This window comes from Hippichthys cyanospilos, chromosome 6 (assembly GCF_059441005.1).
Source record: "Hippichthys cyanospilos isolate Australia breed blue-spotted pipefish chromosome 6, RoL_Hcya_1.0, whole genome shotgun sequence".
Classification (NCBI taxonomy): Eukaryota; Metazoa; Chordata; class Actinopteri; order Syngnathiformes; family Syngnathidae; genus Hippichthys; species Hippichthys cyanospilos.
Genome location: NC_142374.1, coordinates 20,488,219 through 20,511,711, shown reverse-complemented (window position 1 = coordinate 20,511,711; position 23,493 = coordinate 20,488,219). Strand labels below are relative to the sequence as shown.

The following is a 23,493-nucleotide window of genomic DNA, read 5'->3' as shown; positions in this document are numbered from 1 at the left end:
GAAAAAAAGTCCTAAAACATTTTGCAAAGTTATAATAACACCATTTAGCAATACATTACTTTATGTCCAAATTAATTTGCTGTTAATTTGAAAAGAAAACTGCACTGTTGTTCCTGAGACGTCATGAACAAGCAAATTAGTCATCAAAACAGCCATTTCGACAACTTTCGGTGGGTAAGGTTAAACTTATGTGGGTGAAGTCAAATATTTGGCTCCGCCCACACACTGAACCTCACATCAGACTGTGCTCTGAAACCAGCGCAACCCGTGAAAATAAACAATATGAGAACTACTTCAAAACATTTATTGGTAGTAGAAAAACACATTTGTAAGTCGTACATCTGAAGATACATTTGGCAAAGTTCTGTGGCGCTAAGACGCTTTCCCATCCGTGTCATCCACCGGTTGTTCCAGATGTTGCCACAGGAGGCGCTGTCCTGGCAGCAGCCGCTTGCCTTTGGGATCTCTGGTCAATTCCTCCTCAACCACTTCCTGCGCGGGACCCAGACTGAACGTGTAACGTGCGACCATCTCCGGCTTGGGCTGCAACACGCGGTAAAGCGTCTGCAAAGAGCGCACGTCCTCCAAAGCGTCATGAGCCTTGTAGTCCACGCCCATCAGCTCCTTCACCAGGTATTCCTGCTTGAAGCTGCGCATGCCGCAATCCTTCAGAACCTCCCGGGCCAGCGGCAGCGTGTCCACGAATCCGGCGATGGACGCTTCGAACTGCGCCCGGAGACCCGTCTCGTCCAGGGCTCGGCCCAGGGGGCGGCAGTCGAAGCGGCGGATGTTGTGGCCCGCCAATAGGGGGCGCCCGTGTGCTCGCAAGAAGGAAATGAAGGACAGTATTACGTCCCGCAGCGGGCTGGTGGGGACGAGGCGGCGGTGGTGGAAGAGTCGTCTCCGGCGCACCCTGAGGCCCGTCACCCTGGCGGCGCCCGGTTCCATCCGACAGCGGGGAAGCGTGTAGAGGTTGAGAGAGCGGCTTCCGCTCACCGCGGCCAGCTGAACTACCTCGCACCGCGGACCTGACGACGACGACAATCCCATAATGGCATTGCTGACCATGCGCTGCCTTTTAAAGCCACACACACTTAAAGTCACAGATACTGCAGGGCAGAACAAAAGGATGACGACCCCAAGTGGACAAAAACAATACCAACACCCTACAGATACATTGATTCTAAATCAATTACAGTACTGTCAAATATTTCACGAAATTTTTGGTGAATCATATGGGAAAAAAATTGCATCCCTTTACTTAAAAACATGAACAACATTATGAGTGCAGAAAACACAATAATTACTCAATTATGATTTGTTTTACTGGTTCTTAAGTATAACTGAAATCCATCACCATTTTAAAATCAGGCCTTGAAACGCTTCTTCGTTATTAAAAAAATATTCATTTAATAATTGATTAGTTTTAATCGGTTAATTGTCGTACTGCATTGCGATCTTTGAATAATATTAAATTCTATTATTAACATAATAGTGTAATTTTTTAGTAGTTTTCTTCGTACAAACATGTATCGTGCCATTTTTATCATTAAAAACCTTCGAAAAAATGTAATTCAAAGTAACATGATCGCCGACGGTTGTTGAAAAACACTGAAAAAATTTTAAAAAAACTTGAAAACGAGTCAATTTATGCTGTCCAGGAAAAATTATGATGGTGACACTCACTTTTGTCTATTGGAATAAAAATTCGTCGCCCACCAAAACGACAACAAAAAAATATACGTTTCCAAAACCACCGAAGCAGCGAGTGTTGTCAAATGAAAACCCCAGTCATTTTTTTCTGACAAAAAATAAAAATACTACACTCATATGGCTTAGTCCCCGAAAAAAAACTACCGATATGTTTTGACAATAAATGCGGTCCGTGCAAGGAGCGTCAGCGGTGACGTCACCATAGCGTGTGAGACTTTTAGACCTTCAAATTGCAAACTTTTAAGGTTTTTCAAACAAAACAGCTCATTTCTGTCGTACTTGTTTTGCTACTCACAAAAAATGTATTACCCAGTCCAGTTGTCTCCAAGTCGAAGAAAACAATCGGCTGCTGAGAGGAGCCGTCGGTCCCCGCTGACGTCTGCATTGTTTTTAAAACTGTCCCTCAAAATTTAAACGTTTAACGCCTAAACTTGAGCAATTACAAGAAATAAAACGCACACTTAAAAAGTATTGGGCCTATAACATGATGACAGCCGGAATAGAAATTTTAAAAGCCATCAATTTAAATGTTTCTTCCCTCCTCCGTTTAAAAAACTTGAAATGAGGAAGAGTTCTTCTTCGTCCTGACTCTATTTTCGCTACAAATGGCAGTTAAACTTGGCTGCCCCCAAGTGGCTATTGTGCAGCTTCCAATTTAAATTCACATTTGGACTGCGATTGCTGGGAGTCGTCAATTTTTCAAAATTACATGAATTTAAATGACTATTAAGCCACCCAAATGCTCTAAAAACACACAATGTCTTTAACGTTTTAATAAAATCTTTTTTTGCACTGTATTGTATACAAACAGTATGTAAAGAAAACCTGTTTAGAAACACAATCAAAATGAGTACTGTGAAGAGAAAAATTGAACATTTTAAAATGTCAATTGTATATTGAAAATGTGTGAGTATAATAAGTGTAATGAATAAAAGACAGATATTGAATACAAGTGGAATTTTAAGAAAAGTGAGACACAAAGGTATGGATCCAAATAGTTTTCAAAATTAGGATTACTTGAGCATTCTAAATCACATACAACACAATCAATCATGAGATAAAAAAGACTTTTACTGATATAATAGAAAGATGATTCCAAAGCCAATTTCAAATAAAAACACAAAGCATCTCATTTCACGAGTATTTGACAAAAGTTAATTGTTGGCTCTGGACCAAAATCTAGTGGTTTCTATATTCTTGTTGACATCATCCAACAAGTAATTTTACAGTGCAAACACACACCAACTTGGCTAATAAAAACCACAATTACAAAACGCATTCATGTTCAATGAAAGTGCATAAAACAGCAATACTTTTCTAACAAAATCTATTCACAAAATAGTGTAAAAATGTCTTGACTTGATCTATCAAATTGGAATATTTCTTTCGTACTATCAAGTAGGTTTCCTTTCACATTCTTTATCCTTAGATCGCTGGCGTCAAAGTCAAGGTGCATTGACCACATGATTGAAAGGGGTTTCGCCACCTGGGTCGGATGGCGGGTAGCGATTATAACGGCGAAACCACATAAACGTATAAAACAATGGAGCAAAACTCACAGCTGGATTAAAAAGCTCGCCGCTGCGATTCAGTTACGTTCGCAAACGGCACAGGGAATAAAATGGCAAAACAGCTGTTATTTTTCTGGGGAGTGTGCACGCAAAACAACATTGCGAGCAGCACTGTTTTTTTTTTTTTTTCTTAAACAAACTAAGCCTTCTTGTAGGTTACGCGAGTGCACCGATATTTAGCTGAATTTCTCTACGACAAAAACAAAAGTGATAAGTTTGTGCAAGCTGCATAAATTGAGGGCCGCATTTGGCCATGGAAACTTGAGTTTGACACCGGCGTTATATTTGGTCTACAAAAAGCCAGGGACCTTTGACTTGACCTTTACCTTATCTTAGAATTATACAAAAATGTCCATGAATATTAATCTTAGTACAAATATTTTTTTCATTCAGGTTGTTGACTCAAATTTTAATTCAAGCCATGCTGTGTGACTTTGATATTAGCCACCAAAAGCCCTTTCAGTCTTATGTGTTCATACATGAAATGTCATAAAAGCAAAAACAGTCAAAGTCGCTTTTTTGCTTGGCACGTTTTCTCTACTTTTTGGTCAAAAATGTGTGTTTTTGGTAAAACCAACCCATGTTCTATAAGCCAGGACAAGCTTTTTTTTTTTTTTTGGTATTTCTGGCGCTTGCCCGATATTCTGTGACTCATTCAATATGCGTGAAAACAGCTGACAAAATAAAACTGCTGTAAAAATGTCTGGAAGTGAATGAAAAAAAAAAACTGAACGAAATTACAAATCATGGTAAATAACTAATTAATATTCTAGTTCAGATGATGTTTTAGATTTTAAAAAGTAAAGAAAATATAATTCGATACAAATTGTCTGCCCAAGTGAGCATGCCGTATATGACAGTTGAATTAAAAAAAGGAATGAGTTAAAAGGATGAGTTAAGCAAACCCACGACTTGCTTTCGCGAGCGCCCTAAAATGATGCGGCGGAGCGGATGTGGCCCGCAGGCCTTAAGATTTTGACGCGCGCTTTAGACCAAGGACTTTAAGACTGCATTCCTGCCCGGATTCCACGCGCTATACAGCTCCTGCAGCACCCTGGCATCCTCCAGTGCATTGTGGGCGTCGTAGGTCTTGTCCAGGAAGCGCTTCACCATGTACTGCAAGGAGTAGCTGTAGAAATTAGTGAACATCCTCTTGCTGAGCAGGAAGGTGTCCAAGTAGCTTGACACGACCCTCTTGAACTTCCCCAGCAGGGAGAACTGCCTCAGCACTCTGTCCATTACCGGGGCGTCAAATCGGTTGGCGTTATGGGCAGCCAGGTACAGCGGCCCGCAGAAAGACGACAGGAAGTCGATGAAAGAGGTGAGAGCTTCGTAGAGGGGGACGGTGGGCATGAGTTCCCCGTGGCGGAGGAGACGACCACCCCTCACGGAGAAACCCGTGATTTGGCTGGCCTCCCTGGTGATTGCGCATTGGGGGACGATGTAGGCATTGAAGGCCCGCTTGCCGCAGACGGCTGCAATCTGGATGATGTGACATTTTTCCGTGTCTGTGGGGAACAGGGAGTCCGTTGCCTTTGTTAGCTTTGAGATTCAATACTTGATTCGTGAAATCTTGAGGGCTGCGTGATTATTGCCGAAATAATAATCACGATTATTCCGGTCAATATTGAAATCACGATTATTCATCGTGTTTGGTCAAACATGTCTTTTTTTAAAAACAAGCACTATATACACAAGGCTTCAAGGCTTGTTACTTACAATAATAATAACCTAAAATAAATAAAGTCAATAATAATGAAAACAAATTCACCCAAGACATGGCAAACACTTGGCACACAGGGCAACGCACCTAACTTCCTTGCTGAGTGCTAACCAATGAAGAAATAAGGCCTATTTAAAACCAAGCACATTATTTACTTTTCAGCAATTTTTACTCAATTAGCAGTCAAAATGTCATTTTCGTTCATTTCAAACCCAATTTATTCCAATTTTGAATTTCTCCAAATGGGTCTAAATCGAAAGCAAGCATTGGCTATATTAGTAATCAGGTGAGAAACTCATCGCCGTTTCACATTGTTAAATAATATATTAGGGTGAGAAAAGTGCTTGATTTGACATGTAGTGTCACAGCTTTTTAAATGTTAATATTGCAGAGGATCAGCTTAATCGTGGCAGCCAATATCGTGATTGTGATTAAAGTTCGATTAATTGTGCAGTCCTAATAATATATATATATATATATATATATATATATATATATGTGTGTGTGTGTGTGTGTGTGTGTGTATAGAAACAATGTTTTTCCCAAAGAGGCGTTTTGTAACCTGAATTTCTCATAACAAGAGGCAGAATGTAGTTTCATATATAAAGATAACCTCCTATCTGGGACTGTGGGGGGGGGGGGGGGGGACACGTTGCCACAGACAAAACTACACTGGAATGTTTTACCTTGTAAGCTAGCAGACGAGATGAATGTAAGTAAGTGTAGTGTATAATGGCGCGTAGCAGATTTGTAATATGTGTATTTTAGTATATCCCAGTGGCCGCACAGTTGCTGGGGTGGCTGGAATCGGGCCTTCACCCAGAAGATACGCAGAGATGAAAATCAGGTCCAGGAAAACTCTGCCACAGTTTGGCTTTAGCCACGTGTGCATTCATGTAACAAGTAAGATGATGAGCTCATTTGACTGCAAGTTGATTAGAAGCATCTGTGGCTAAAGCCAAATTGTGGCAGGATTTTTATTTACTGGACCTGGATTTCCCATCTCTGAAAATATGTGCCTTGGTTTAAAAAAAAAAAAAAAAAAACGGTTGTAAAACACTGATCTGAACAATGGTGCAAGACACACTGAAACGGACACATCAAGGTCCTTTAGTCCAAATCACAAGTCTAAACAACGGATTGCCTTGAACTCAACATGGGGTCACTTTGTAACCAGCGCCAAGGCTAAAAAGATAAAACTTGAATCTCATTGGCTAATTCTTGGAGGCTATAATCTTATTTACAGAGCTTTTATCATCTCAAATTTGGGCAGTAATCTAATTGATGGGACTCATTTTTGGGCTACACGTTTTTTTACAGTCTGGTTCACATCCAAGGGGAATCTCATTGGCCCAAGCAAGAATATGACGGCGATGGACTGAAATTTGAGCTGCGATGCCATTGGCTCCTACTTGGATGAGAGCCAGCATTGCTCAACAAACATTTTGACTCCTGACAGGAAATGAAAGTGGAACAAGCATGCGAGTGCTTCTCGCATGCTGGGATGGATGTATTACTTAAAAACAAAACCTTTTCAACACTATTTTTGGTCACCAACGACAACAACTTTTTGAAATAGCAAGTGTACATGCAAGCATATGAGCATCAGTATCAGATTTGTAAATAACAAACAACAACATACTGAAAATTATTATAGTCTTTTTGGGACAAACGGGCCACTTAGTTCCATCAAAATATGAGTTATTTAATATTTATTTACCCAAATGAAAATAAATTATGAAATATCTGCATTTTAATGGTTCAGCATTCACAAATTTATCTATACTCACCTTTTGTTCACATATAACACTACTGTGTTGCTTTTACGTACCCAATCCCCAATAATTAGTTTTTTTTATCAATGATTTATTTAGAAAATTGAAATAAAAAGTGTCATAAATTATCTACAAAATTTTGCTCTATGACCTCATCACGTTGAACCTAAAATAATTACATCAAATATATATTAAACGTATAACAATGAAAACATATAATTCTAAGGCATGATACAAGTACAATTGAGTTGTACGTAATCTATAGTTAATAAAATTACTGAATTAAACATAAAATTTATCAAATAAAATGGATGTTCGAGACCATCTTTTTCAGCCCGATACCAGTACGAGTACTCAAGTCTTGAGTAGTTACCGATATGGATACCAAGTACCGATACCACGTACCGATACCACTATTACTTTTAATGAAATAAATAATAAATCCCTCCAAAAGCAAAGAAAGATCATTATAATGTAGGATACACATTCAAATATAACATTTTATTCCTCTAAAGATTTGATGAAATTATGTCAATTTTCCACGTCTAATTTGTAAATTGTTGTTTGCGATCAAAAAAGAGACAAGCATCGGCTGCAATACTTTGAAATTAGACTCGGTATTGGCTAGATATTGATAAAATGTATTGATATTCACAGATAGGTATTTAAAACATGAACAAATATTGTAATATCGTTTTTTTTTTATCAAGTACATAACTTTTTCTATTAGAAAACAGCACATTTTTTTAATTAAACTGTATATCCGTTTTACACATTCAACTTTTACATGCATTAAATTTTTGAAAGGTTCATTTGCGCATTTTTTTTTATTGTGCTCGATTTTGCCCATGCACATTTATTTTCGTGAACTTTTTAGGAATGACGCGACTTGCGCTTTTTATCAACACTTACTACCATTACGTAACCACATTTCAATGTTATTACTTACTTAGTCGGACACGTTTCTGAGTTTGTTCTCGTGTAATAAAGAATAAAAGACGTAGAAATGTAAATGTGTGTCGACGCATATAGCAAACGGCATCAAAAGAGATTTTTATGATTCCATAATGTTCCTTACCAAGTCCAGTTGTCTCCAGATCAAAAAAAACCACCGCGTAAGCCATCTGTAGAAAAAAAAAAGAAGAATTAATCACCAACATGTTTTCAAACAATAAAAATCGAGTCGTCATGCAAAGCGTTATAAAATGTAAGCCATGGCGTTTAAATAGCCATCAAAGTCGCTCAGGAACTCACCGTGAAGATGAAGTGTCTCGTCGTCGTCGACTGCTGAGTTAAGTGTCAAAAGGTGCCGATTTTATAGCCCACCAGGGTCGCTCAAGTTTCGTTAGCGAGTAAGGAGGACTCGCTTAGATGTTTCCCTTTCCTTTCCCTCCCTCGCGTTGTTGTTTTCCTCTCCACGGGCGACTTTTCTCCGCTATTCCCTTTAGTTTCGCTTTCGTCGCGGTGCATGACGGGAAGTGGAGTTCGACGCTCCTGTGGCGCAGCTGCAATTCAAGGGAGACGCGGCAATTTGAGACACACCGGAACCATAACAAGATTTGGCATGGATTCGATATTAAAAACACGCCATTTGTTAGTCTTTAGAGAATACAAAATAAATCGAATTAAAGGGGTGGTCAACCCAAAATATGGTTTTCAGTAATGTCTTCTATTGATCCTCACTAGTTCTAACACCGTGTTTACTAATGTTTTGTAGAAGATAAATTAACCAGCAAAAAAAAACAAATTTCTAGCCATCCCAGGACGCGGCCTGTCGACTGAATATGACATCACAAATGTACGTAGGTCAGGTAACAGCCAATCACAGCTCACCTGTTTTCCGAGTTTGATCATGTGACATTCACAAGCTGAGCTTCGCAACCAGGTTTTAAAAATGTTGGATTTTGCTGCTTAATTCATATTCCACAAGCACAATATGAATCAGAATGTCGCATTCAGACTAGTGGGGCTTTTTTTTTTTATTAGCGCATAGTATTGGAAATATTTTTTTGGTTGACTTCCTTTTTAACTGCACGATTACATTAAAATACATTTTGCTTTTAATTATTTAAATTACTATTTAAATTTCTACGGATGTTAACACAATTAGCATTCGTCATAAATGATAAAGTATTTGTTTTGAATTAGAGCAGTGGTTCTCAAGGTGTAAATAGGATCAAAAATGTACTTTAACAAAGCCGTTTTATTTTTGGAAAGTAAATTTGCACTATTGTAGCTGATGTAATATTACAGTTGTGAACATTGAACCACGGAGAAGTAAAAAAAAAAAACAATGATTAAAGTGACATGTTTTAGCTAAATGTTCGAAAACAAGCAGCTCTTATAAATTGAATTTACATGTATTTAACCGAAAGGTCAAACAATTTATGTAGTTGTACTTTGGCAGTAATTCTTTCAAGTACTTCTCGGGAACCTACATTCTACTAGGATTAGTCAGAACGGTTGAAAAAAAAGGTGGGGATGGGAGGTGGAGTTCGAAAGTAAGGGAAAAGGAAAGAGAAAGCGTTTATTGAGCAGGAGAGAGCGAGGGGAATTTGCTTTATTAATGACGTCATCAATCAAGGCCACTAGAGGGCAGGCTGACATTTTCATTGTCATGTGAATGTACTTAAAAAATATTTACATTCTCCACAGTGTATGATTCTGTATAGATAAATTCAACAACGCTGTGTTAGGTTTCATTATTCAGCAAGCTAATGCAGGGGGTCATCACCTGCAGCCTATCTGGAACCAGTGAAGTGTCCTGATATGGGAGTCAACTAGGGGGCACAGGAAAGAATTCCCAGTTGTGTAAACAATGTTTAACATCTTCATATCAGAGGTCATCTCACTGATAGCACGCAGGGGGGTCTTGCAATCTGTTGAAGCCTCAGACACGACTGATGAAGGATTAGGGGGGTTATAAATTTAAAAGGAGGAAAAGCCTGTTGGCCTTGAGAAAAAAAAAACCACAATCTTCTTGAATTTGGGGGTGTGAGACAACTTTTGAGAAACTGCAGACTCGGACAAAGTCAAATGTGTTTTCAAAGAGGCCTAGAAACCACATGACTGCTCATTTCCTGATCCCTGAGCAAGTGATGTCATATTTAGTCGACAAGTGGCAAAATTGATAAATCAGGTTGATTTTTCTGCCTTAAATTAGCAGCGTTCCTTTGTTTTTGTTGTTTACTAAAGTGGGTTTTAGATTAAAACATGAGGCAAAAGTTCGACGTTTCATTTTTTTTATTTGATGCTGAACGAATTGTGGTAAGTGGTAAACCACTCTGGACATTTTTTGCTTGTCGTGTATTTGTAAGACAAATGGGCAGATAGCTCTTGCCAATTCACAAAACATGGCGAGTAAAAAAAAATTAAAAATAAAACAAAAATCCCAGCAATCGATCAGACTCACAGAATGAAGTAACCACAGCAAATCTTTTTTCACTCATTCAATCCCAAAGATGTATTTTTACGTTTTTTTTTAGAGTCCAGCCATCCGGCTGTTTTTAAAAAAAATTCTATTTATATTTTTTCCCAAAAATGGTCAAGATTGACTAAAAGAGTGTCTAAAAATGACTTAAATAATTACTTTAGTACTTAAGTAATAGTTACTTTACTACTTCAAGTACCTAAATAGTTGATTACTTAGTAATTAATTACCCCAAATAATCGATCAGTTACTCCCAGGCATTTTTTAACCCTCATTCAGCAAAATACTCAAAAAAAAAAAAAAAAAAAACACTGCACTTTATAAAAAAAAACTAAAAACACGCCTTTGGGATGAACAAGTTAACAAAAAAACAAACATTTGATTTGCTTGAAAAACAAAACATAAAATGCGACAGGCTGGAACCTGCTTCAAATTTTACCCCCAAACCAGTTGTACAGATAGTTCTGAACAGTTTCCTCGCTGGGATTCCATTCGTAATAGAGCTCCTGTAGCACCTGGGCGTCCTCCAATGCGTCGTGGCTATCGTGATTGCTTCCCAAAAAATGTTTCACCAAGCTTCGCAAATTATGCCAGTGGAGATAGCCGAATTCATTCTCGCTGAGCTCTAAGGTATCCAGATAAGATGGCACAATTTTCTCAAACTTCCTAAAGTGGTGGAATCTCCGCAGAAGCCTCCTAAGGATGACGGCGTCAAAACCTGTGGCCTTGTGGGCCGCCAAGTGCACGGGAGTCCCGCAGGAGCGCAGGAACCTCATGAAGGAGGTGAGAGCTCGGTTGACCGACACGGTGGGCATGACCTCCCCGCGGCGGACCAACACGCCGTTCTCCACAGTGAAGCCGTTAATATCGGTGGCGTCCTTAGGGATGTGGCGTTGGGGAAGAAGGTATACGTTGAAGGTCTGCTCACCATAAACGGCCCCGATTTGGAGGATGTGACACCGTTTAGTATCTGCGGGTGAAGGAAAGTCCAAAACGTGAAGTTAGATCCACTTGAGAACAGGAATGTACCCAGAATTTTTTTTGTGGGGTGGCCATGAACAGTCAATACCATGAGCAGTCGGATAAAATAATTAAACTGATTTTATGAAACAATTTTAAATTTGAATATGCACAATAATATGTGGTAGGTGGTATGTGCGAATATAGAATATGGATATTAAAAAAAATTCCCGAGGTGTGGGAGTGGCCAAAGAGTAGGCACTATGTAGCTCCGCCCTTGCATGTCAACAAAATTTTATTTTAACAAAAGATCAGGGCAGCAAATTGTTATTATTTTAACAAACAATCTGTCAACTAATCAACGATATCGATAGATATCAGGGAGTCCATGAATATAGATATCAAAAAATTCCCTGAGGTATGGGAGTGGTCACCATTTAGCTCCGCCCTTGAATGCAAGTACATTTTTTAGCAAAAGATTAGGGCAGCAAGTTGCCATTATTTTAATCCGTCAATTAATCATGGAATCAGATTATTTTAAACATGTTTTCATTTCCACCCCTTTATTAAAAAATATGTATTTTAAAATTGACGTGGTAGAAAATATTTTTTTATCAAGTGTTTGCTGGGTGGCAAGGGTGTCACAATCAATGATGAAATAAAATTATTAAAATATATTCAATTAAAAGGTATCAAATGGTATATACATCAAATGAGTGCATGTAAAAAAATGGCTGAAAATTACATAACAAAATTTGCACCTGAAGTCTGAGCATTTGGACAGTTTTAGGTGTATAAATCAACAACCGATTATCAAAAATAATTAAATTTGCGTGCTCAATTAGTTGTCGATAGATTAAACATTTTTAACTTTCCATAAGATTAACAGTTTACTACATATACAAACCTTCATAGATTAGTGTCATGGAATACTAAACCATAATCGCTGCGGAAAAAAAAAATAACCGTAGCAGTTGGCTTTACAAGCAAATAAAACCTTACACGTGAAATAAAAAGGTACTAGCATGATGTCTTGTTGAATGGCTACTGTTGGGAGCAAAAAACAATAAATTACTTATCAATTTTTCTTTCAGGCCTAAAAGGATGTCTCGCGTAAAAATGACCATTCAAGAACCACACAAAATTGCTATACAGCAAACTAACATTCAGTGCAAGAACTATTTTTGTTTCCCGAATATTAAATCTGCCTCAAAATTTTAATATTACTGAGGTATAACATGCTACGCCTCATTCCAAACAAGCAAAAAAGTACTAGGCCAACTACGCCATGTCTGCCATCTAGTGGCGAATAGTGATAATGTAACCTAAAACCGCAGTTCATACATTCACATTTTTTCAATAAATTCTTTTTTTCTGGGATCGTCCTTGCATGTGGAATACTTTATTGTATGTTTATAAACCATTCTTGCGTATTTTGGTGTGGGTTGCGCAAAAAGAACAGAAAAGAAAAACCTTTTTCTTTTCAATTAATTTAGAGGCCACAAGATTGTAGTACATGTCAAGACATGTGCAGCCATTTTCTTAAAAAAAAAAAGGAAGGGGGCGTCACCAGCCTTCAGTTTGCACTTGTACCAATACCTACCTCCCTAAATTAGTAGTAATTAACACAAAGAAATAAAAGTTGATACAAATTAAGTCACGTACCCAGGTCGGTCGTCTCCAAATCAAAGAAAACAACTGGCAGCATCTGTTAAAAAGAAAAGAATGGTAATCGTATTTGATATGAGCAACAGTCAGTTAACCATCATTGTAAACCAGAAAATGACATTTTTGAAAGCAGAAATTTACATTTTTGTCGTTCGGAAAGCAAAGTAGCTGATTAACTCACCGTGTAAAAAGCGAGAAGTTAATCAACAGGTCAAAAAAAGTAAGAAGCTAATCACCGCGTAGAAGAGTCTCGCGTCGATCGACTTTTTCTTCTGCTTTACTGGAACGGTGTAAAGTGGGAAATAGAGTCCACTTCATCTCTGGGCTCAGCCTCAAATCACGTGACCGAGAAGGCGCCTCATGCCCACTCGCGCCGTAAACGCGATCATTTAAGTCGTAATTGAGACTTTTAAAATATTCTGTTATTTGTTCAATATTATATTATTATGTACATTGTGTTTTAGTTTGAGCTGTTTTACAATTTTCTACACGTGCACACGAGTAAACATTATCCAGAAGATAACTATATTCATAAAATATTTAATGTAGATAGGATAACGTTGAATACAATTTTTCAATTTTTTTTAATCATTATTTTTGCACATTCGCGCAATAAAGTGACGATTCCAGGGTAATGCAATGTATTTTTGCATTTTATGTATATACTGTATTATGATTATGATTTAAATCCACGTTAACGCTCACTAATTTGGCGCTTGTAGTGTCTCATTCTGGACGCTATGTGTCACCCACGTAATGATATACGTGAAAACAAACAATAAAAGCCTCCATGAATAGGAAGTCATGACGTCATGTACATCGGAGCTATGTAATAACAGCTGAGCTAAAAAGTAAATTTACAACAAAATATATGAATGAATGAATGAATGAAGTAGCATGATGAAACTAAATGCTAATGCTAACGCGAATGTTCCACTGGATGCAGTTTTTTTCTCTAGTTTTAGACTTAGCTTTAATTCGTATAAACGCTATAAAAACAATGTCAATCATGGATTGTACTTTGTATTTGTCATAAAATGTCTAATTCACAAATGACAAGTGGCATGCAGCAAAATTCAAGCAATCCAACAGAATCACAGAATGATACATTTTGTGCCAAAATGAACAAAGCAACTTTTATTCACATTCAGTCACAAAGACATTTTTATATAGTTTTTAGAGTCCAGACATCAAGCTTCCCCAAAATTAATCAATATTGGCTATAGGAGTATCTAAAAATGGCTGGGGAGAATTGATTACTTTAATAATTGATTAGTTTCACCTAAAGTAATTAATGATCTCAGTACTTGAGTACCTACTTCAATACCTTAGTACAGTTAGATAGATAGATAAGTAATCTATCTATCTATCTATCTATCTATCTATCTATCTATCTATCTATCTATCTATCTATATCTATATCTATATATATATATATATATATATATATATATATATATATATATATATATATATATATATATAAAATATATTAGTAGTAATAAACACAAACAAGTAAGAGTTAAGCGTTAATCGGAAACACAGTCACGTACTCTTTCTGGTAGTCTTCAAATCAAAGAAAACAAGGGGCATTATCTGGAAAGAAAGAAATATGGCAAATGTATTTTACAACAGCAACAGCCAGTCAAAAATGATTTGAAATGACAAAATACATCCCATACATCCCAGACTCCCATTGACTCACCGTGAAAAAAGTACGAAGTTAATCACCGTGTAGAAATGTCTTGTGCCAATTGGTGTCAAGCAACCTTCTGCTTTTCTGCCACAGTGCACGGTGATAAGTAGAAATGACTTCTTTTCCCGAAAACACGTCACCAAGAAGCCATCCCCCCGCTTCCAACGCGACGGCTAAAGCCGTAATTGAGAATTCAATAAAAAAGGGAATATTGTGTTGTATTGTTTACATTTTTATTATTCTGTATTTTACTCTGTTTTAGTTTGAGCGGTTTATACTCTTTTATCACAAAAAGTAATGTCTCAGTTCTAGGCAGTTCAGTTCATATACCACTAAAGTACTTGTACACTAGTAATAAATATTATTAATGACATATATATATATATATATATATATATATATATATATATATTTTTTTTTTTTTTTTTAATAATATTGAAATATATATTTCAATTATTACTTTATTTGTGCACACCCATGCAATAAAATGAATATTTTAGGTGTGTGTTAGGCCAAATTAGAATTAAAAAAAAATCTTGTGTATTCACACACCAACATGCTGTAGCATTTTGTGGGGAAAAAAAAGTTAGGTTTTAAGCATTAGGTAAATGCTAAGAACACAGTATACCGTATTATTTTTTTCAAGGTGTTTTGGGAGAGAGAAATCTGGAAAAGATGCATCATACCGGCTTCCTGGAATTTGACACCTAAGTTCAAAGGAATAAAAACAAAGAAAAAAAAGTCCCATGTTGCATCACTTCAAAGTATTTCAATGATTCGAACTAAGTACTTCAATGATTTGAACTTCAATAATCTTTTTATTTTTTTCTTACAACCATAGACATGTTTGTATCATTAAAATAATATTTAAAAAAAAAACAAAAACAAAGCAACACAAATTGCACCTTGTATATAAGTGTGTCCAAAAACGGTGCGGACAAAAACATTTCATTTTTCTTTCCTGGCCTTGTCGCACTTGATCGTACACAGGATAATATATCCTTCATAACAAATCCTTGAAAACCAATAAACCGCAGTATACATGGACTTAAATAAAACATACTTACATACATACATACATACAGTACATACACTGTGTATAAAGAGGAACGAAAAGGACCCGAGAAAGCAGAGCATGCCTTCCAGTGAGAATTACATTCACTTTTTTTTCCCCCCGCGCACATTATGCAATATGACAAACAATAAAGTCACTTTTTGTCCATTCAGCTCATTATTTGTGTATAAAGTCAACTGAGGAAGCTGCTTAACACTGACTGTGTTGTAGATTGTGGCGCTTGCTTGCGCTTGCTAGCGACCATGCCTTCCTGTACGATATTTGGATGCTACGGGTTTTGGTTTTTGCGTATTAAATGCTACAAGGGTCCGCGGACGAGTGGAAGGAAGCGCTATTGTTGAGCGAGAAGAAAAGGAGGAGGAAGTCAGGAGTATTTGGACAGTTGGCTTCATGTATGGGAGAGAAGATAATCAGGCCGTAAACTTGAATGAAAAGCTTTCCCGAAAATCGGGGTGTGCGGGCTCCCTCTAGTGGTGTGTTGAAGAAACGATGCTTAACCAGAGTTCCGTTGTATTTGAAGGAACTTGCCGTATTTGAAACGTTCAGTGGCATCATACCTATCCATACATATTTTTTTTCTCCGTCATTGGACAAAAAAAAGTCTAAAAAAAAATACGGCCAAGGGTGGCATGAGAGTAAACACCTAAAAAAAATGTTTTCCAATCATTTTTCATGTTTCATTTGACATAAATTTATATTGACTATTTTTACTTTCATACATACAGGCGTGATGGTCCGACTGAGCACAAAGTTATCGTGGCGATTTGAGAAAAATTTCTTCAAAGACCACTCTCGTACCTGAAAACACTCGTTTCTCAAATCATCACTGAAATGAATGGCCATGAACCTATATTACTGTGTGTGTGTGTGTGTATTCATATATATATATATATATATATATATATATATATATATATATATATATATATATATATAAATAAATGTGTGTGTAGTGGTAAATCAGCACCAATAAGCGCAAACAGTAGAAAAGTAAAACGACAAAAAGAAAAAGCAATGGTTCATGATCCAAAGCATACCACATCAGATGTCAGGCATTGACGGAGACTGCGCACAAAACGAATTGAGAAGAATGCTGATGAATGATGTCATTGTCCAACCACCCTTGAAAGCACTGGAAATAGGAGATACAACATATATTATGCAGACTACTCTCAAATGAGACGTGCCCCTATTTTCGGTGAAAGCTCTTCATTTAAGGGGGTTTTCAAAGTCAAGTCTCAATGGCGGTCCAAATACTTGTATGCATTGACCTATATAACGAGCGCATGTGTTTGCGCGTGAGATGATACGTCATCTACCCCCCACCCCAAAGAAAAAATCAAAATAAAGCCTTGTAAGTGTTGACCAAGAGAAACTTAGCATACAAGCATACACGTAGCAATGACAGCACACATCGTTACAGCAAAAATTCAAACGGAGAGAAATTCAAGTGGTGACGTAATAATAACACTGATGTTTTACAAGAGTGGCACTGGAATGAATGCCTTTCAACTTCCTCCCTATGTACATGTTCTTCATCATCCATCTTCCGCATCGCTAGTCCACGCTCGAGTCCCGACTGGGCGCCAGCCAATCGCAGGACAAACGGGCCATCGCGCACACATTCACGCCGGCGGACCATTCGGAATCCGTCGTCAAGCTAACGTGCATGCGTTTGGAATGTGGGAGGGAGGAATTGTGGGGAGGACAAGCAGGAAACGTGGAGGCGTGGTCAAAACTCGGAAATGTGAGGCGGATGTGTTAACCGCCCCTCCACCGCGCTGCCTTGTTGATAGTCTAACTTTTCGCCACGACGTCACACATACAGCTCGAGCGTTGAGAAAATTGCTTGGATGCCATCTTGACATGGCTGAACAATTCGTCGAATTCAAATCGATATCGCAGCGGGTGAAGAACATCATTTTCTAGGTGCAGTAGGCACAATTTCGGAAAAACTAAATATTTCATTCGGTGGGTTTAATTCTCAAAATAATAGTCGATGAAATCATGATTCTGGCTTTAAAGTCAATTCTGACTCGAATTCTGAATATTTGTAGAATTCTGACTTTAAAGTCAGAATTTACACTTGATAATGATCATAATTTTGACTTTAAAGTCAATTCTAACTTGAATTCTGAATATTTGTCAGAATTTAGACGTGATCATTATCATAATTTTGACTTGAGTCATAGTCCCCTCTTGTTAGTCTTTAAGAAATGTGACCAGACATTTTTGCTATATTTTCAGAACCAGGATTTTTAATGTCAGAATTTTCACTTTAAAGTCAAAGTAACTTTAAAGTCAGAATTCTGAGAAAAGTCAAAATACTGTACCAGTGTTCTCAGAATCCAGACATAACATTTTCATTTTATTCTTTATAATCCTCATCAGATTTAAAAGTCAGACTTCTGATTTCATTCTCAGAATTCTGACTTCATTCTCAGAATTCTGAGTTTAAAGTCAGAACTCTGACTTTCAAGTTAGAGAAAAAGTTTTGAATTTCAAATCAGAATTCTGACTATATTGTTAGAGTTCAGAATTTTGACTTTCAAGTAGGGATTTTGCACCATAAAAGTAACAATTGACATTAACTCATTCAATGCCAGGGACGTATTTTGACGTTTTTTGTGGATATCAGATACTTAAGTATTAAATGGACGCTTAAGTATTGTACATTAAGGACATTAATTTCCAGATACTTAAGCATGAAATCAATATTTAAGTTTCTGGGATTGAATGTCTGGAAACAGGAATATACGTCCCTGGCATTGAATGAGTTAAATTAAAAACGATGAAGTCAGTATTCTGAGAATAAAGTCAAAATTTTAGCTAAAAGTCAGATGTCTGACATTTTTTTCTTCTTCACACGCCCCCATCCCATTCAAAATGGACATTTGACTTCTAGAGCCGTCAATGGGAGTGAATGTGTTAACCCATTCATTGCCAGCCCAGATGAAATGGATTTTTTGACATTTATGGCTGTCGATTACAATTAATATGCGAATTTAGCATACTCGCGTGAGAGCCAAGAACAAATTATATTGAAAAAAAAAAAACAATTGTTCGACCCTATTGCCGAGCGTGCAAAGTGTGAGCCGTGGCGCATCACCGCGCTTTTCTTTACAGGAAGTGGGACGGACGAGCATGCAGCATGTCGGCTGGTGTGTAAACGTGATGAGCGGACTTAGCTTAGCATAGTTTAGCGTAGCCGGGCGCTTCAGTCGTTATGGCTGCAAGCTCCAAGAAGAACGACGGCCCGACAAAGTTTTTCAGTCTTCTCGCTCGCTGGCTCAGTGCTCACCCGGGGCGGAGGGGGGGCGACCCCCGTGACCGGCCCCGGCCCGACCTGAAAATCGAGGCCCCGCGTCTCGGGATCGCCCTCACACCATGAACTCGTTGCTGCCGTACAGAACCAGCTGCTGCGGCGACGAGCCGAACTCGGGCTCCCTGCGGTGCGCCGCCGACGGCTCCCGCGGCGAGCTGCGGCTCAGTCGGAGTCTGTGGCCGGGCCGGCTCTTCCCGGGCGACGGGTCGGCCCCCGGGGGCCCGCCGGAGGCCAGGAGGGGCCCCGACGACGACGAGCGGAAGCGGTAGTGAGGGGACGGCGAGGCGGACGGCGGCTGAGCGGGGCAGGAGTCGGCGGAGTCCGCCGAGTCGGGATGGCGGCGCAGAGGTCGCCTGCTCTTCGGCTCGCGTTTTCTGGAGCCGCAAGCGCCCCACTCTGTGGGGGACACGACTCTTGATAAACAAGCTCACACTAGAATCTGAATTACGAAAAAAATACGATGGCACATGATTGCCTTTCCCTGCTTTTTTGTTGTTGTTGTTTTTATTGCCTACTTTATATTTGCTCGATTATGGAATGTAATCTGCTCGGGGAAGTGAACAGCATAAGAATTTCATTGTGTGGTATTACGATGCATATGACAATAAAACTCTTGAATCTTACTCCCTGGTTATGTGGGACGGTCGGTTTTGATGCTGAATTTTTCGGAATAATTTTGTATTTTTGATCGTGCATTGGAGATATTTATTACACTAAAATGTATGCATGTCTTGAACAATGTTTTTTAACCATGAATTTATTTCTTCTGAACGTAATTTTATTTTTATTTTTTTCCACACAGAAAAATTTATTTTTTACGCTAATTTCCTTTTATATCAAAATGTACACACTTTTAACATGATTTTAAGAGAATTTGACAAGTAATTAGATTTTTTTATACCTGCAGAACTATGAATTTAGAAAAAGCTGAATACAAACATTATTATTTACTTTACATCGTTCTTTCCAAGTTATCCGATTTTGTTTTGATGCTCACCGGGCAGCTCCGCGGTGGCACCCTCCATTTCCATGGTGATGTTCTCGGAACTGTCCGCCGTGCCGATGGACGCTTCCGATTCGGGAGTCTCATCGTCGGACGTTCGCGGCTCCAAGATCAACATCTCATAGGTCAGCTCCTCCCTGCAAAAATACCATACCAAAAAACTGTGTGCAACCACAACAGAGACAAACCTTTTTCTCTCATCTGGCTAACGACAACAACTGACTTAGCAGCAAACTGCGATTAAAACAAATCCTAACTGACTGACTGGTCTAACTAACTAACTGGCAAGTAGGCTAGCTAGCCTACAGTTAGCTATCGAGTAGCTAAATAGCTAGCTGACTATATCAGCTAGCTACCTCGCCAGTTAGCTCTAAGTGCAACCACAATAAAGACAAACCTTTTTGTCTCATCTGGCTAATGACAACAATTGATTTAGCAACAAACTGAGATTAAAACAAATCCTAACTGACTGACTGACTAACTAAATGTCAAGTTGACTAGCTAGCCTATAATTAGCTATCAAGTAAATAACTAGTTAGCTAAATATAGCCTAGCTAGCTACCTCGCCAGTTAGCTTTCTAGTAGCTAACTAGTTAGCTAACTAAAGCCCAACTACAAACTTGTTTAGCTAGCTAGCCATCCTTCTGAAGATGCTGCATTTCCAACTTTATTATCTGAGGTTTGCCAAGTGAATAAAATGTTGCTGAGTGTCGTACTTTTCTTTCTGCAGACTCTCTATCTGCTCGGTGAGGATACGTTCCTCTTGCTGCATGGCGAGCTGCTGCTGCTCACTCAGCGCGACCTCGGCCGGTTCTTCGACTCCCGCTACCGCGCTCTCGCCGTCCGCCACCGGGGGGCCCGCCCTGGGACTTAGCGGCGGCGACTGCGCGTGGGCGCCGCTTTGCCGAATGCGGCTTTTACCCTGAAATTTGCACAAAAACCAAACGCGCGGTGCTTAGTACAGAAGATAAGCGGCTTGCTCGAAGCTTATTTAATAAAATAAGTGATGGAAAACACACTGGACTTTCCAAGAATACACTTTGAATGTTTACAAGGTACAGATGTGCTAATCACAACACGCTAGCAAACTAGGAGGGATGCTTGTAAGACACTCACACACTTTACCTTCAGTCTGGCAGAGTTAGGCTGCGTGTTAGCCCGTTAGCAGAAACAAAAATGTGTCAGTGGGGCTGTGAAATAACACTTCTTTCTCTGACCATTAAAACATATTCATAAAAGACAACACTGTCAGCACTGCTAGCTGCTGTTGCTAATATGGGGATAGACAGCATTTAGGCTAGCTAAACGCACGAAAGAGCTGAGGTAAAATATGGAAAAGAAATAGCACAGTATATTGTATATATATATTAACATATATAGTTTTCAAATTGCAGGCTATCCCTTGATATTTTTTTGTTTTGCCATTCATATACCAAAATGATAAGCTTTGCGTTTATCGTAAAAGACCCAGATGTTATGATTTTCGTATTAAAAGTTTCATCTTTATTTCAGTGTGCTTGCTTTGAGATATGAGCTTAATGTATTTTATAACCATCGTTAGTCTTCGACTATGTTTTCTGTTGGGGAATTAGCTTGATTCTTGCTTTGGTTCTTCTTCCCCTCACCCTCGTGTAATTCCTTCCTCATCTAAGATCTCAGCGAGTTTCTTAGAAAGTCCGCATAGGCTTTTTTTGTCCTGTCTGTTGGTTACTCTCGTTGCATGTTTCTTGGATGGGTTGATCGAGAAAAGACAAATTTTGCTGTCACCTAGTTCAAAACACGGACCTGAAATAATTTTTCCCCATTGAAATGAATGGAACTATCATTAATCCGTTCCATCGTCCGGACAAAAACAATGTTTTTTTTGTTTTTAAACTATCACTCTGTAATATTGTACTTTATAAAACTATACAGCAATCACTGAATACTAAATACATACGTGCCTTAGCAGAGTTTTGCTTCCCGGAAGTACTAATATTCTACATCCATTTAAGGCGGAGTGTTTTTGGGCTTACAAGCAGGCATACAGGACAGGACAGGACAGGACGGGACAGGACAGACAATGTGGTGGTGATGGGCGGGGCCACGGAGAGAAGGGGGCATACATACCGGGGTGGCAGTGCGGGCTATGCTCATAAACCTAACAGCGATTAGTACCGGTTTCTGGAAGGGGGGGGGGGGGTTGGGGGCAGGAAGGGAGGACAAATCGGGGTTAGGGAGACTTGGCGACTTGCTAGCATTATTCAAATACGAGCCGTATTAACAAGTCATTTAAGACACTCGAACCCCTTGTCTCATGCAAATAAGCCACTGCTCACCCCGCCAACTCAGGTAAAGCTTTCGTTTCCATGACGATTAGGGGCGGAGCTAAGGGTGGGCGCTTGGCTAAAATAGGGATCAAAAGCGTTGATTTATTGTGAATTTATCGTAAAACGTTAATAATAGACTGGACACTTCATATTTGAGAATATGGACACTTCATATTTGAGAATATGGACAGTTTGGATCTGGAATTAAATATTTCTATTTCTCTACACAGTGCACATAAAAACCCTATCACCAGCGGGAAAAAAAAGTGTGGAGACTCTCTCACTTAGTTTTCGAAACCCAGACCTTCAAGGACCAGCGCCGAAACCGTGGGTCCCGTGGAGCGCTTACCATGGACCTCCTGACGTGGGTCAGTCGGCTCTTGGCTTTGCTCTCGGCGAACTCCAGACTGTTGATGTCCTTCAGGCGAGCTTTGTACTTGCTCATCTGCTCATTGATGATCAGCTCCACGCACCTGGGGGTCATCAAGCACAGCGCCAGCGACGTGAGGTCACCATTTTGTAAAGAGATGGGAAGAAAATCAAAAAGTGGACCTACGCCGTGGTCTTGCTGATGTCTTGGACGCTCTGCAGAGGGTCGATGGTGTCCGGGCAACGGAGGACGCAAGGGGCGAAGACGATGGCCAGGGCGTTGGCAGACATTCTGTTGGTCTCCTCCTGAAGAGCGATCCTAAAACCAAAACAAATTGATGGATGTTTTGACTTTGTAAACAAATTTTAAAAAAGCCCCACGAAAAATTGATCGATTAATCGATGATTATTAACCTTATTGAACTCATTCAATTCCATAAACATATTTTTATTTTTTACTCATTTAATGCCACGTACTTTTTTTGTTTAAGTATACGGCCAACGGAGGGTCTAAAAATTGGTACTAAATGAATTAAGTACCCTAGTAATCGAGGACTGTAACACCTTAAGTAATGCAATACTTTCGTAAATTATTTTTGTACTTTAGTACTAATTGTATCAATTTCTGAAGTGATTAATTACTTTAGATAAGTAATAAATTACTTGGGTGATTAAGTACTACAGTAAGAATTACATTAGGTGCTAAAGTACTAGAGTGATGGATTATTTTTGGTACAGCAGTATTAAAGTACTAGATTAGGTACTAATGTCATTGATTGGTTGATTGAAACCAGCCTGTTTTAATCCCTCTTTTAACCAGACCAAATAAATGATTGAATGAATAAATAAATAAATAAATAAATAAAACACCAAATA

The 23,493-nt window shown here is 38.8% G+C and overlaps 4 protein-coding genes and 1 long non-coding RNA gene across 12 annotated transcripts in view; 1 reads left to right on the top strand and 4 right to left on the bottom strand.

Annotated features, from left to right (window-relative positions):
• Positions 1-290: 290 nt before the first annotated feature.
• On the bottom strand, positions 291-2,235 carry LOC148422730 (protein PML-like). Its single transcript, XM_088416966.1, has 2 exons — positions 2,023-2,235; positions 291-1,028 (listed from the first exon to the last, which is right to left on the bottom strand). Exons 1-2 carry the CDS (start codon positions 2,096-2,098, stop codon positions 373-375), a joined length of 732 nt encoding a protein of 243 aa, XP_088273092.1. The 5' UTR covers positions 2,099-2,235; the 3' UTR covers positions 291-372.
• A 236-nt stretch (positions 2,236-2,471) lies between these two features.
• On the bottom strand, positions 2,472-8,236 carry LOC148422729 (uncharacterized). The gene is made up of 3 exons (XM_088416967.1): positions 8,037-8,236; positions 7,861-7,906; positions 2,472-4,792 (listed from the first exon to the last, which is right to left on the bottom strand). The coding sequence occupies exons 2-3, from the start codon at positions 7,904-7,906 to the stop codon at positions 4,272-4,274; spliced, it is 567 nt and encodes a 188-aa protein (XP_088273093.1). The 5' UTR covers positions 8,037-8,236; the 3' UTR covers positions 2,472-4,271.
• Positions 8,237-10,007: 1,771 nt separating this feature from the next.
• LOC148422728 (uncharacterized) lies at positions 10,008-13,140 on the bottom strand. 2 transcript variants are annotated; one of them, XM_088417557.1, is made up of 3 exons: positions 13,022-13,140; positions 12,838-12,880; positions 10,008-11,182 (listed from the first exon to the last, which is right to left on the bottom strand). In XM_088417557.1, the coding sequence occupies exons 2-3, from the start codon at positions 12,878-12,880 to the stop codon at positions 10,641-10,643; spliced, it is 585 nt and encodes a 194-aa protein (XP_088273683.1). In that variant the 5' UTR covers positions 13,022-13,140; the 3' UTR covers positions 10,008-10,640. The 2 variants fall into 2 exon arrangements, with proteins under 2 accessions (XP_088273683.1, XP_088273684.1); XM_088417558.1 differs by having other exon boundaries at positions 13,077-13,140.
• Positions 13,141-15,334: 2,194 nt separating this feature from the next.
• LOC148422726 (unconventional myosin-IXAb-like) overlaps positions 15,335-23,493 on the bottom strand; it is a 92,012-nt gene continuing 83,853 nt past the window's right edge. For 6 of the 7 annotated variants that reach the window (XM_088416491.1, XM_088416493.1, XM_088416492.1 and 3 more), the window contains 6 exons: positions 22,805-22,936; positions 22,598-22,721; positions 22,049-22,102; positions 20,656-20,861; positions 19,934-20,076; positions 15,335-19,332 (listed from right to left, as the gene is read on the bottom strand). In XM_088416491.1, coding sequence (XP_088272617.1) covers positions 18,992-19,332; positions 19,934-20,076; positions 20,656-20,861; positions 22,049-22,102; positions 22,598-22,721; positions 22,805-22,936 — 1,000 coding nt within the window. In that variant the 3' untranslated portion in view covers positions 15,335-18,991. The remainder of the gene's footprint in view (positions 19,333-19,933; positions 20,077-20,655; positions 20,862-22,048; positions 22,103-22,597; positions 22,722-22,804; positions 22,937-23,493) is intronic. The other variant, XM_088416494.1, reaches the window with a different exon arrangement.
• Positions 19,957-22,950, top strand: LOC148422727 (uncharacterized). The gene is made up of 3 exons (XR_015865832.1): positions 19,957-20,064; positions 20,670-20,994; positions 22,479-22,950. It is a non-coding gene; the product is annotated as an uncharacterized LOC148422727 (long non-coding RNA).

Coding starts and splice junctions, on each gene's coding strand:
- LOC148422729 (XM_088416967.1), bottom strand. CDS start 7,906: ATGGCTTACGCGGTGGTTTTTTTTGATCTGGAGACAACTGGACTTG. Junction 4,793..7,860: donor TCTGGAGACAACTGGACTTG/GTAAGGAACATT, acceptor TGTTCCCCACAG/ACACGGAAAAATGTCACATC.
- LOC148422728 (XM_088417557.1), bottom strand. CDS start 12,880: ATGCTGCCAGTTGTTTTCTTTGATTTGGAGACGACCGACCTGG. Junction 11,183..12,837: donor TTTGGAGACGACCGACCTGG/GTACGTGACTTA, acceptor CTTCACCCGCAG/ATACTAAACGGTGTCACATC.
- LOC148422730 (XM_088416966.1), bottom strand. CDS start 2,098: ATGCAGACGTCAGCGGGGACCGACGGCTCCTCTCAGCAGCCGATTGTT. Junction 1,029..2,022: donor CTTGGAGACAACTGGACTGG/GTAATACATTTT, acceptor CGTCGTCGTCAG/GTCCGCGGTGCGAGGTAGTT.